The 14,602-nt window shown below is 42.6% G+C and overlaps 1 protein-coding gene across 1 annotated transcript in view; it reads left to right on the top strand.

The window, feature by feature from the left end:
• The window catches only part of LOC131036101 (uncharacterized), a 289,939-nt gene that overhangs the window by 112,262 nt on the left and 163,075 nt on the right, over positions 1–14,602 (top strand). The window contains exon 6 of the mRNA XM_057967915.1: positions 9,313–9,466. Coding sequence (XP_057823898.1) covers positions 9,313–9,466 — 154 coding nt within the window. The remainder of the gene's footprint in view (positions 1–9,312; positions 9,467–14,602) is intronic.

Raw genomic sequence — 14,602 nt, forward strand, 5'->3', positions numbered from 1 at the left:
GCAAATCACGTGCCAGCTGAAATAGACCAGTCGCCCTGTTAAAACCCCCAATATGCACGCTGAATCTTCAGGACAAGAAGATGTGTCTTCTACCTCTGACAATCTCTGTGCAATCCTAGATAAATCCACTGTCAACTCCTGCTGAGGGCTACGTCCCAGCAAGCTCAGACCTGGGGTTTGCGTCCCAGACCAAAATCACTCTTCCAGAGCAATTCCCAAATTCGCAAGTTTCAAAATGATCAAAGATGCTATCAATTAGGTTTTCATATCCTTATAACTCCTTTCCCTTTGCAAGTCGAACCCTAAAGAATAATAAAGCTTGCACTTTATAATTAAAGTGACACTTTCCCAATTATGGCGTCAAACTATAGAAAAATATCACTTTATTGCGAATAAATAGCGTCAAGCATCCAAAAAGACTCCGGGAGGTGAGAATCATGTAGCAAAGTTCAAGACCTTTCCAACGAGCTATAACACATAGGTATATCAAACCAGATGAAGCCAAAAATCCCTTATTACTCCGAAATGGCTATATACATAGTCTTATTTTAATTTATTTAATCGCTAACTTAGGAAATATTTAAATATATTAAAATATTTCCATAGATCCAATAATAGTCTAAAATAACCAACCAAACATGAATCTGACTTCGTCACCTGTCTGTGACTGATGCCGGACAAGATGGGCCAACTGGCAGTCCCATCCCTAAAATCTAGGGATACTCCTAGAAACTAGGAAACACACCCAATCTTCCTGAAACTGAAACCATCGTATGGTCCCGTGGAACCTCAAATATGGAAACTGCCACAACCTCCTAAAAAGTAGGGAAACGCCCTAAAAAGTAGGAACCTCTCTCCAAACCCCTGTAACTACTCAAAAGGATCCTGCTCTACTCCTTGGTCCCCCAGGTGGTCATTTAGTCAACAACCAGTTCTCCCTAAAAAATAGGAACTGTCGTCTGATGGTCCAAAATGGCTGACAGAGCCCCTGCAAAGCTCCATGACACTCAGAATGAGTCCCCTAACCATGTTGTTGCCGGGAATAATCATTATGTTATGTTGTTATATTATGTTTATGTTGTCGTCGGTAACAATGAGTTACGGCGGTCAGTTAGTTAGCCGATGGGTAGGTAGTTGGAGTCGCGACGGTTGTGTCGCATCCCTTCGGGTATTATATATTGTGTACCTTTTCTTTGAAGTAGGATCATGTTAGTCGTGTCAGATGTAATGTTATAAGCACTTATTGTACATGGGCTGTGGAATTAATATAGAGGCTGGTTATTTAATATATTTCCATTATGTTCTGTGCATTTACTTTCTGCATTTAACCGTTTACCCGAGAGGGCAAACATTTGGCGCCGCTGCCTAGACGAACTCGGGAACGGAAGACACGGATGGCGCACGGACACAACGGGCCTACCCGTCGGTGAGATTGACCCAGAGGCCGACGACGCGCAAAGGGCAGAGGCCGACGACGCGCAAAGGGAACAATCGTCGTGGGATGCAGAGCGTGATGGCAAGAGGCGAAGGGGAAATTGAACCTTGTAATAATCCCGACACACTGCTGATATAAATTGTGGCCGAAAGGCAAAATAAAAAATAAAAATAATAAAAGTTTTTTTTGCGTACATGGCGTGTGTTTGCTGTGTATGGAAGTGACTTATGCCCAATAGACTAAATAAGGACAAAAATAAAAAGATACAGAGTGACGAATGGGAAGTGGCACAAACCGCGTTGAATCTTAGATAGCAGATAGAACGAAGGCGTAGGCTAAGGCAACTTGCCAAGGGAAGACCGGCTGAGGGGTTGCCCGAAGGGAACCCAAGAGGTGTCACGAAGGCAGAGATAGATGGAGAGAACTACACTGTCTACACTGTTGTAGGGCTGCCAGAAGGAGTCACGGAGGGTGCTGAAGGAGAACTCTACAGTTCGCCAAAATACCACCGTAGGGTAAGAAGCCGCGAAGAGTTGGTGGAACAAACAAGGCGAAGTCTAAACCTGATCGATGCTACCAGAGACTTGCTAAAGAATTTGTCCATTTCAGAGGACAACCGGAGGGAGACAACGGAAGGTGACGGTATGACCGAAGGTGCCGAGGGAGCACAAGGGTACCGTACGAGAGGCAATTTGTTTGGTTCGGTGTCGGCAACTTTTTCCGGAGGACCCACGAGTGGAGGTTCAGTTGCAGGAGGCGGAGGATCGCCAAGTACAAGCACACAAGGAATTAGAGGAGCGAGACCCAGTGGTGGGATGGCAAGTAAACAAAAATTGCCAAAGTTCACAGGGGAGGGCAAGGAAGACCCCTTACGACACTGCCGTACATGTGAAACCATTTGGTCTACCAACGGAGTAACAGACCAGGATGACTGGGTACAACAGTTCTCAGCCACGTTACGAGGAGTTGCCATAGATTGGTATTCCGATGTGGACAAGCAAAAAGTGGCCACGTGGGCCAATCTACAGAAGGAATTCACGAGGGAGTTTCGGTTGCTCCGTGATGACAATGAAATTGTAACGAAGATATACAGTACCAAACAAGGTACCAGGGAGATAGTACGGGCATACAGTCGGAGGCTGAAAGAACTCTTGGGTAAAATGGAAAGCCAACCCGCAGATGGATTGAAGAAACGATGGTTCGTTGAAGGGTTGAAATCCTCCCTACGGAGGAAGATGAAAATTGTACCCCCGACGTCATATGACAACGCTTATAATAGGGCGATGGACCTGGAGAGCGAACACAAAACATCAAAGAAGAAGAAAAGTAATAAATCCTCATCCGAGGACGATGACTCTTCACAAGAAAGCAGCAGCGACGACGAGGCTGGCAAACGGGTGCAAGCGCTCCAGAAAGACATAGAGCGAATGAGAAAGGAATTCAAAATAATGAGAAGCATTGGTCGGAACAAAGGGGACATATGGTGCACTGAGTGCAAAGAGGAAGGGCACATAAAGGGTACTTGCCAAAAGAAGGCATTCTGCGAGATTTGCCAAGTGATGGGACACTCCACCAAGGAGTGCCCATACAACATGAAAACCCGAAGTACGCAAATGATCCAGGTGTTGTTCACGGAGCAGGCCACAACATTCGCACCAGCAGGTACCGGTCAACATACTAACACAACGGCATCATCTGGAGGATACCGGGACAACAGACGTGGCGGCGGAAGGAATAGCAACAATACCAATAACGGAAGCCGTATCCAGTATGACGCCAAGGGCCGGCCAATTATCCAATGTAGGGCCTGTAATCAGTGGGGGCACTTCGCCCGTGATTGCACAAAGGAAGCCACCCCTCAGCACCTCTGCCGTTGGTGTGGGCCAGGCGACCATGAGGACGCAAATTGCCCGCAGGCAGGGGTTAATCTCCTCAACATTGAGAAGGCTGAGAAGACTGGTGAGAAAGAAGTACTGGCGATTACCCGTGCCCAGACGAAAAAAGCCACTTATCCTGACCCCCGTACGGAGGAGAGATTACGGGAGGTAAAGGCCAATATTGAACGTGAGATGACGACTGAAGGACGGGACAACGAGGTGGCGAGTACATCATCCCGTACGGAAGCGGAAAATAACATCATTGGGCAAATCTTGCAGATAGAGGTGCCGATAAAGGTAAAAGACCTTCTAGACTCTATGCCACAATTGAGGACTGCCATCCTCACCAATGTGCAAAGCATCGCAGTGTCGAGTGCACCACAGGTAGGGGTTCCCGCCACTGCATTATCGAGTGCACCACAGGTAGGGGTTCCCGCCACCGCATCGTCGAGTGCACCACAGGTACGGGTTCCCACCACCGCATCGTCGAGTGCACCACAGGTAGGGGTTCTCACCACCGCATTATCGAGTGCACCACAGGTAGGGGTTCGCGCCACCGCATCGTCGAGTGCACCACAGGTAGGGGTTCCCGCCACCGCTTCGAAGAGTACACAGGTGTAGGTTTCCGTCAGCCCTTCGACTGACCCGATGTTACTAGCCTTAAGCAGTGGTAGACACCCAGCTGTGGTAGAAATGGGTATCCGTGGGACCATTCTGAAGGACACCATTGTGGACGGGGGATCTGGGGTGAATGTACTACCAGAAGAAACATGGAAGCGGTTGGGGAAGCCCACCCTGTGGCCACCCACATTCAACCTGGTGGGAGCGGACCAACACGCCATTAAGCCACTCGGCCTGTTGATGGCCCAGCAAGTGACAATTGGTACGCAACCATTCTTGTTAGATTTCGTGGTTATTCCCTTGAAGAAGAAAGGCTATGATGCCATCCTGGGGAGAGCGTGGTTGATCAACGCGAGGGTAAACCACAACTGGAAGAAAAATACACTTTCCATGGAGAAGGGAGGGCGGAAATATACCATTGACCTACACACCCAAGATGTCGGTGAAGAGCTCGCCTCTTCCGACTCGGACTCAGAGGACTCCAATAAAGGGGAAGGGGGTCCCAATGAAAGCAAGGGCAAGAACGCGATGGAGCCGAACAGTGAAGGGGTGCTCGAATTGGAGGGATGTTCTGAAGATGAGGTATGCTCACTTAACGGGCTCTTCCACTGGCAAATGGAGGATTATGAAATGTTCCAAAGCTACAGGCTCGAAGTAGAGGAACCAGAGCAACCAACAGAGGTGTACCTGCCGGAATACAAAGAATATTGGAAGGGAGACGCCCCAAACCCTGGCGACATAGATAATCCGAAGAGTGTTGGCAACAATTGGAACCCTGTGTCGAAGACCGCAGTCTTCAAAATCTTTATTATTCTTCTTCTTCTTATGTACGGGAAGGAGACCGTGGTCCCTATAGAATTTGTGGTTCCAGGTCTTCGGATGGACATTGAAAATAGATTGGCCACCAACGGGTACAAATTGAAACCCTACCACGTGAATTGCGCAGGGGATCCGAGAGGTCGGACGGACACCCGAGAGCCCGAAGGGGGACCCGAGAGGATGGAAGGGGACCTGAGAGGCCGGGCAGGCGACTCGAGAGGCACGGGACAAAAGCAGGAGATTTTTGGGCGAGGAAAACCGAGAAGGATGAAGGCGATCCTAGAGATAGGGGACCCGAGCCGAAGACTGTCTAGACAACTTAGAAAAAAAAAAAAGAAAAAAGAACAAAACAAAAAACGTACGGTCGTACGAGACAGTTAACTGTACGGCAGGAAAAAATTGTGAAAAAACACCACCGTACGGGGCCGTACGACAGATGACCGTACGACTGGAAGAAAGAAAAAGGAAAAAAAAAAAAAGAAGAAAGACGTGAGGCCACCGGCTCCACCGTAGGTGGGACCATCGAAGGTGGAACGACTGTGTGGTGGAACCACCGAAGGTGGTCACACCGGTGGTGGGACCACCGACGGTGGATGCCATCGAAGGTGGATGCCATCGTGCGGTGGTCAACTGCACACCCAGCATAAACCCTCGCACAGCCGCGCCGTCGTCATGATCCGCCGTACGGTGGAGGGGTGTAGGCCGCATGGGAAGGTGGCCGCATTGGAAGGTGTCCGCACCATTGGGAAGGTGGCCGCACGATCGGAGGTGCCAGTGCTGTTGTTGACCGTACAGGGAGGTTGTATGGCCGGGGTGCCATCGGGGACATTACAGTGCCAAAAAAAAAACCGACGACAACCAGATTTAAAATGATTCGCTGGAGTTTGAAGCCAGGACACTGGAAATTCAGAGTGGAAAAGAAGGGTTTTTGGCATCTTAAAATATCACAGAAATGCTATGCGCCATGGACTTTCGTATGGTTTTGAGGGTTGTAAATTGGTGTTGGCGGTAGGGGCGTTGCCCTAGGACCTTGCGAGGGGCGTTGCCCCTCGACCCCGCGGGGGCGTTGCCCCAGACCCCACGAGGGGCACTGCCCCTCGACCCCGCTGGGGGCGTTGCCCGCAGACCTCCAGTTTATTTTTGAGCTACAGAATACCACGGGAAGTGTTGTGGTTGTCCATATTGTGAGAAAGAAGCCTGCAGCTAAGCATTGGCAGGGAAGCCATAAGCCGTAGAGGGAGACGGATTTGGAGGTTGGGAACAAACAGAGTTTGAGGGAAGGCATTGCAGGTCCGTGCAGTTGTATGACACCAGGGAGTTATTCAGTTCAGTTTTTGGCCTTTGGGGAGTGTGATGGAGGATTTGAGGTGTCTCCTAGCATTTGTGCCAGGGGATTGTGGCCACCTCTAGGCATGACTGGTACGCTTTGAGGAACTCGGAGTATGTCTCGGCTGGACGTGAGGTTGCCTTGGTGGATGCACAGAGGCTCGGGAGGAGCTGACCACCAGGTTGGAGGCAATAGTCGCATGAGACTTAGTTCAGCGTACCTAGGAGTTGGATGCCGGGAGAGCAACGCGGGTGGCTATCGAGGACAAATTGGCTAGGGAGACAGTATCATTTGAGTAGCAGTTGGTGGAAGCTGAGATTGAAAAACATGTTTTGCAGACAAGTTTGGGTTAGGCACAGGAGGACTGGGATGGCAAAGGAAGCAATATTGGTTAAATCCGCACTTGAGCATCGGAGGGTAGCAGAAAAGGGTTTTCAGGAGCGGACGCAGCAAGTGTATAAGATCCGGGCCCAACTGGCGTCAGTAGTTCCTGCCGTTCATCTCTATTTTGTATTAAGTCGTCGGAGTCGACTTGTTTTCTTGGGGGGATGATGTTGTCGGGAATAATCATTATGTTATGTTGTTATATTATGTTTATGTTGTTGTCAGTAATAATGAGTTACGGCGGTCAGTTAGTTAGCCGACGGGTAGGTAGTTGGACTCGCGACGGTTGTGTCGCACCCCTTCGGGTATTATATATTGTGTACCTTTTCTTCGAAGTAGGATCATGTTAGTCGTGTCAGATGTAATGTTATAAGCACTTATTGTACATGGACTGTGGAATTAATATAGAGGCTGGTTATTTAATATATTTCCATTATGTTCTGTGCATTTACTTTCTGCATTTAACCGTTTACCCAAGAGGGCAAACACATGTCATTGACCTACGGGAACTCGAATGGTAGGTCAATCCCTGCTCATCTCATGTCACCTAGAAAAGGGGACATTACATTTTATTTCTTTATCACTCTAGCTACTGTTGACAGAAGATTTCAAGGGCTGAACCAAGTAAGAATCAGGTCACTTCTGATAGTTCATACACTAACATTATAAGAGGCAGAGCTGGGATGAATTTGAGCCATGTCTTAATGCCTAGGGGGAAATGACTAATGGCTTGCTCATGGAAATGTGAGCCCGAGTCTGTTTTTATACCACTTTAACAACGATGAGTGGAATTTTGTAATGACTAAAACCCTTCTTTTTGCTAAGGTGGAAGGTTGGGCAGAATGTTGCAGCACCAAGCCAAGTTTTAAGTCTTTGAGTGGAGAACTGTGATGGCGAGGCCACTTGGAATGCTTTGCCACCTTTTTTGCTTGTCAAAGTCCCTAAAAGATTGCAACTTCAATTTGAGCACATGCCTGCTACATTTGAATTTCAAACCACTTTTTAGATGATGAGCGGAGGTCATTAACACATTTGCCATCTTGTGATGTTATGGCAGAAATCAATAACATGTTTTCCATATTTGCTCATTGAACACAGAAAAGATGAAAGGTTAAGCCAATGATGAAGTGTGTTAGGTTATTGGAAAAGTAGCCAAAGTTCAGTAAGGCATTTGCCATCTCAAATGCATCTTAGGTAGAACAAGGCAATGACTTTGCCATAAAAAATCTATGTCACCCTGACATAAGCGTTTTCCTTGTCCGAGCATATGTGCACTTCACTAAGACATTTGCAAATTTTTGAATTGACTGTTGTAGATTATTAATGGATTAACCAAGAGAAAATTGTGCCTCCCTTTCACCTACTTCAGCTAGGTGGAGATCTAGGCAGATAAAACTACCTTTCACCAATTTTCGGATTTGTTAGGAATTGTCTACTAGTACTGGTTAAGGCATTTGAAAAGTGCACCAACTTTTCCTTTTGACACTTGGCAAAATTCCAACTCATTTTGCCATTTTTTCTCAGCTGATTCACTCTTCCCTGTTCTCTCATTTCTTGCCCTTCCATCACCATTGATATTTCACGTCACTTACTCCTTATTAAGCTTGTGATGACCATTCCCCCCGCAAAAGTCATTAGTTGAAGAAAAGACTAACAAAGTGACCTTGCAAACTGACTTGAGAGATCGCCATCAACTTGGGTTACCACACAAATGGCAATCAACTGATGACAAACCCTACAAAATTTAGTACAGAAGTTGAGTTTTGTATGGGTGTAACAATGTTCAAAATAATAGCAGTATCTAAACTAAAACCTGCTTTAGATTTAGTGGGATCCATACCTGGAAATAGATCCTATACATGAAAATGAAGAAGATAGACATCTCATTGTGAAATTCAGCTCCCAAGATTAAATAGTCAACTCTAATTACTCCAGCAACACTTCTCTACCCACACAAATACCACTTAAAAAAAGCGAGCAGAACAATGAAACGTGATGAAGAATGAGGGTAAAGTATATTCATTAAGACATTAGGACCATTTCACCATTCACAGTTATGTTGTATAGTTGAAGTAAAAACTTTTCATATTAGTGGTTATAGTGTTGAGATATTAAACATTTCATCTAGGTCAACAAGGAGGCTGTCCAAAGTGATAACTACTTATAGGCTTAAGAGATACTTTTTTACCGCTACAACTGATAAATTAAATACAAGAAATAATAATGTACATGACAATGCATACCAGACACAGCAGTAAAATATATCTTTATTCGCACATGCAATTATTACAGAGAAGACTAGAGATGGTCGACCAAGGATTACAATAGATCCGACTATACTGTACTACCTTCCTTGGCGGTACACAACATATTTAAAGGACCCGACGGTTGCGAAGAGGTACATAACCGTCAACCAACTGACACATTAACAACCCGAGAGTGACAACCCACTTAATACAAATAATTAATACATTGGCAGATAACAAATATTATCAAATATAACCATAGACATTTTATTCCAACTACAATACTCACTTTGGTAGTTAAAAATTTAGTGCACTGTGTTAACATAATCCATGCCTAATTTTGTAACTATACTAATGAAAGTTTCAAAACCAAGAAAACAAGCTAGCTTAAATGATCCCAATAATCAACTTCTGGCAAGATAATTATGACCATCAATCATGATCAAATGTTTCTGAGGTAAAGATGCTGCTATAGTTTATTGATGATTTATTACCTTTGCTTCTGTGTGTCTTCATTCTCAACAAATTGTTTTTCCTACTTACATATGTTGTACTAATTTAGCATTTTTGTTCTTTTCTATTCATTGAAAAAAACATCATTAGGGTTTGGGGTGAGAGCAATGATATGGAGTTTAGAGCAGCTGTTGAAGCTTGTCTGCCGTTGATTGATGCTGCCGTGTCTCATATTCTGAAAGGAACTTATCCTCAAGGATTCTTCCTCAATGTTGATGTTCCTTCAACACCTACCCAAAATAAGGTAACCTCTGTAACTGACTTGTTTTTGCAGTCACCAATGGGTATAGTAAATATGAAAGTTTTTATCCTTTTAATTTTATCATTTGATGCACATCTTTTTATTGAGTATCAGTCAATGTGACACTTTTTTCTTTGTAACCTAGAAATGCCTCACATTTTCAACAATCTTATATAGTTAGTTGAAAATGTTTTGCTTTACTTGAAAATGTCCGAGTCATATGAAATAAAAATACTACTTATATGTGGTCATCACCCAACACAAGCCTGATTAGTCTACTAGGGATTTGTGAAGAAGAGCTACAATATTGTCATTTGGTCCAACTTTTGTCTCTAGGGAAAGTGCATTAACCATCCATGAGGTGTATATGCTGCACACACACACCCCGTCTTCGACAGGGCTCCCCTCTCTTTTGCTGGCTTCACTGATGTTTTGAGGCAATTTTGTCCGATTGAGAGAAGTATAGGGCCTAGGCCAAAATGCACCCTCCAAGCATAAAGAGTTGGAGTGGGCAGAATGGGGCTTCAAATTGATTAGCCTTGAAGAGGTCATTAGTATTTGAGATATTGAGCCATTGGACATTGGGAATTTTCATTAAGTCTGAAGTTGAGGTAGTGCTACCTTGGGATTACAAGCATTGCAACATAAGGTGAAACCCAAACATGAGGAAAGAGTGGAGAAAGAGAATGGAGAACTTATCCAAGAAGTGAGGAAGTAAGGTGAAAACAAGCCTATAATTTTGAACTCAAGGTCAAACTGCACCCTCTCCCCAAATTCGGTATTAAGAAGAACCCTGGAAATCTCAAAATCTGCAAAGGCAATATTTCTTCCCAAATTCGGTGCTGGGACAGAAAATCAGAGTAGGACTTTAATCACAAATGTGTTCCTACTACCAAACTTCTTGCCTAAACATGCCACTTCAATCTGAAACTCGGTGGTTGCATTGAAAATAGGATTAAGGCTTAATCCCAAAAACCTTCGTGAACCCGAGTCCAAGGTCTAAGTTTTCTGATTTTTACCATGCAAGAGGGACCAAACTTGGTTCAAAAGGGGATCCTAATTCTGCTTTGTTCAAGTCTCAAGGAACAAATTTGGTGGTAGGATACAAAGTTGGAATAAGACCTTGTTCCTAAAAGCCTTCCTTACACCGAGTTTTGGAGCAATTTTCCTCAAATTCGGTACTTGCATTGAAAATGGGATTAAGCCTATTCCAAAAAAGTTTCCTAGTACCTAATTATTCCCCAACCTTCTCCAAACATGGATTTTTCATTCAAAATGGGAATAGGCACTAATCCAAAAAGCTCTCCTGAGACTGAGTTTGCAGGTGAAACTGAAGATATGGATTGGATCCAATCTTGGAACCTAACCTTCCCCATGGCATTTCATGCTTAAGGCAGCTCTGAGTTAATCCATTCAAGGTTTGTGAGAGGTGTCAAAGTGTTTAGAAAAGAGTCATAAACACAAACAAGCATTGCACCAAGTTACTTTCAGAAATGTGGTATTTGCACCCAAATTAGGAATTAGCTCTTATTCCTAAAATCTTTCCTGACCCTGAGTTTGGTCCCCAGCATCCTCCGAACTCAGTGATTGCTTTCAAAAGTGGAATAAGCCTACTCCAAAAACCTTTCCAAACACCTAAATTCAGATCAGAACTCACCAAATTTGGTGATTGCAGCCCAAGTAGGAATTGTTGTTAATCCCAAACACCTTCCTAATACTGAATTTTCACCGAGTTTGCTCCTAAGTGCTGATTTTGCAGTTAAAAAGGGAACAAGAGACAATTCCCAAAACTCATCATAGCACCAAATTTTCTCCTAATTTTGTACTTTGCAGTCAAAATTAGAGCAGGGTTCAAATCTTGAAACATGTCATGGCACCAAATTTTTTCCTTAATCCTGAAACTCTTCTTAGTGCTGAGTTTGGTCCTAGGTCTTAGTTCTTGATTACTTTCCCAAGGCCAAAGTGACCTTCCTAGGTCTTAGTTTATGGGACATGACTTCAAAATGATGTTCAATGAGGCTAAAATGTTGAATTTACATTGCAAGGGGCAAATTTCCAATGAATGTGATTGTAGTCAAGGTGAGAGTGATGAATGGCTGAGTCCCGTGTAAATGTGATTGATCCTTGAAATTGCTTGTCTATGCAGGATGGATGACAACCAAAAGGAGTTGGAAAGATGAAAGGAAGAAAGAGATAGAGACCACCAACAGAGCCAAAGGATGGAGAATCCAATGCACCAATTGAACATATGATCATGATAAAGCTAGAGGATCACCAAAGACAAAGTACGAGGATAAAGGACCACTACCACAATGTAGAAAGCTAGATGATGTTATGTCCAAAACTCTAGAAGACAGTGATAGACTACAAAATGCTACAGGAAAACAGTGATATGGAACAGCTAGAGATGACTAGAAGATGATTTATTATAATAGCAATTAACTTCTTGTAAAATAACAACTTTTGGGCCCAATTTAATGCAATTCAACAAGGAGCCAAAAGTCAGTTATTTACCTAGCTACCAATTTTGTCTTTTGTGACAAAACTTGTTATTATGCCAAGCTATCATTTTGTCTTGTAGTAGGAGCAGTTGGAAAGTAGTTGAAAAGTGGTTGGAAGCTGTTTAGACCAGTAACTAAAGCTGCTAGGGTTTCTAGAGGCCAAATTTGGGTCATTGAATGGATTGAATCTTGGCCATTGATTCAAAATGTGAAATCTATAAAAGGCCAGTGCCTCTCACATTGTAGGAGGTTAGAAAATAGACAATTAGAAGGTAGATATTAGAAAGTAGAAGTTAGACTAAGGGCTAGGATTAGAATAAAGTAGGACTTGTTGAGCAAAAATTGTTGTAAGTACAATTGAAGCAAATGAATAAAGCATTGAAGCATGGTGTTTTGCCATTTGCCTTCCCTTGTTTGCATGGTTCTTTTTCATCAAATTAGTTGAAGTCCAGCGAGTCTAATGGTGAATTGTGAGGGTATTCGATCGATTTCTGGTTCATACCATTGGAGACTTTCTGACTGTAAGTCTCTGTGCATGGTTAGCCTAAGCCTTTTACTGTTGTTAGTTCAGATGTGAATGCTCATCTAAGTTGCGCTAGAATTGGGTACTTAATGTATGTTCATGGTTTGAAAATCCTTTCATTTTCCTTTGACAATTGCATTGTTTCTGTGGCATTGTGAGTTTATCTTAGGTTAAGCATGAATCGGTCTTATGTGAAATTTGTCTATCCACAACACCAACCATTACTATCATTGGCCTTAGATTCTTTGAACCCCATCCTTTTGCTCTTTATTTTAACTAGTTTGAGAAGTGAAGCATCAATCAGAATGTTGTATTAGATGCAGGCCAACATGTCAAATGTGTAAGCCCCCTTTTGTTATTACTAGAAAATCATATCAATACTGAGGTATCCTAAGTATAGTCAATAATTGACACTAGAAACCAGAGCACCTTTAACTTACCATAATAAACAAGATAATTCTGGCAAGCAATCGACATTAAACATCATTTATCATTGCTTCTCATATCGATTCTCATTTCATTCTAGTATAAGTAATATCAATTGCAAATCATGAGCTGTCATTCTTAAGCAACATCAATTAGTATTATTCTAAGTGTCATTATAGCCTATTTTCGAAAGAAGTTTATTGTAATTGAACTTAAATAGAAAGAAGGTTCTTTGGAATTACTGCGCTAGACAATTGTTCCCTAATTTCATAAGGGGACATTACACCTTTTGATTGTCCAAACAAGATATTCCTAGTTGACATCGATATTGCCCAGTAATCAACAATCTATGTCGATGATAATATGACAAAAGGAGCATTACTAATATCAATTAAGGTTATCGATTTAGTAAAGAAGACTAAGCGATTAGCATACTAATGAAATGGCTTGATTGGTATACAACGGTTAGCAATTGTTATTAATATAATATGTAATCATCTTGAAGAAGCGTGAGAATGAAGGGATGTATCTCATCATTACCAAAGGGTATGATTCTTCCAGTTTGGAGATATATAAGCAAGATATTTCCCGTTCTATTGAGGATTAGGGGATATCTTATTTCTTATTTCATCCTTTGAGGATATAGCTGTGGTTCTCTTAGACGTATATTTTCCAGCAATACGTATCAGTGATGTCAACCTCCTTCCTTAATGTGGTCGGCTAGTCATCCTTTGTAACATCTCTATATCATAAATATGTCTATCCATGCTTGATATCTTGAGCGATATCTTTTTGGCAAGGAAGTCGGATCTTTGTTTTTACTTTCTATCGATTCTCAATACCCGATTATCAATTCTTTAACTTCTTAATAATACTAATCGCTGACTCTTACTACATTGTGCGATGGTGGATGTCGAGGCAAATTATCTACTAAGATGGGGGTTGCTACTGTAAAACCGGCATTCTTCTACTAAGCTCCTCGACGTCTAATGCTCCATACTTGGGGCTTTGTTGTACGTCGAAGGAACCATATAATCGCTCTGTGTCGTTTGCTTCTTACATATTCTTTGACCGGTCCTCATTCATTTCCATCTACATGTGGCCTTAGTTAGTTTTGGATTCTGCCAGGTCATTGCTTACGTGGTTGGCAATATGTCTTTGTTTATGTTCCATATGTGTTTGCCTTATATAATCACTTTCTTTTAAGACAACTTCTTCATGCATTGTTGTCTATAAATCTTAATTACTTTAAGACTTTAAAAATTAATCTTTATTAATTTAATATAAGTGAATTATAGTTTTATTTCACAATTGCCTTTATTACTCCCTTTCATTTGTTATGCAATTCTTTATGGGGATTGCCACTGATATTTGATAACTTATATATTCCAATTGCATCATTCAAGAGTGCTTGTAAATCATTTATTGCCTTCTTGTAAATGTTTGTACTTCATTATAAAGATAATACAAGGAGCTTTCTCATGGCACACTGTTTGTACTTCATTATACAGAAGGCATACAAGATTTCCTTATTCAAGAGATAATAGGATAGACTCTGTGCATTCTATTCTATGTTGACAGAAGTGCAAACCTCGCCATCAACAATGTACTTGCTATATTTTCACTAGAATTATCTTTTAAGTGGCCAGCTTTTTTCCATATCACTGTGGGGTGGCAATAGAAGATGTA

This window comes from Cryptomeria japonica, chromosome 4 (assembly GCF_030272615.1).
Source record: "Cryptomeria japonica chromosome 4, Sugi_1.0, whole genome shotgun sequence".
Taxonomy (NCBI): domain Eukaryota; kingdom Viridiplantae; phylum Streptophyta; class Pinopsida; order Cupressales; family Cupressaceae; genus Cryptomeria; species Cryptomeria japonica.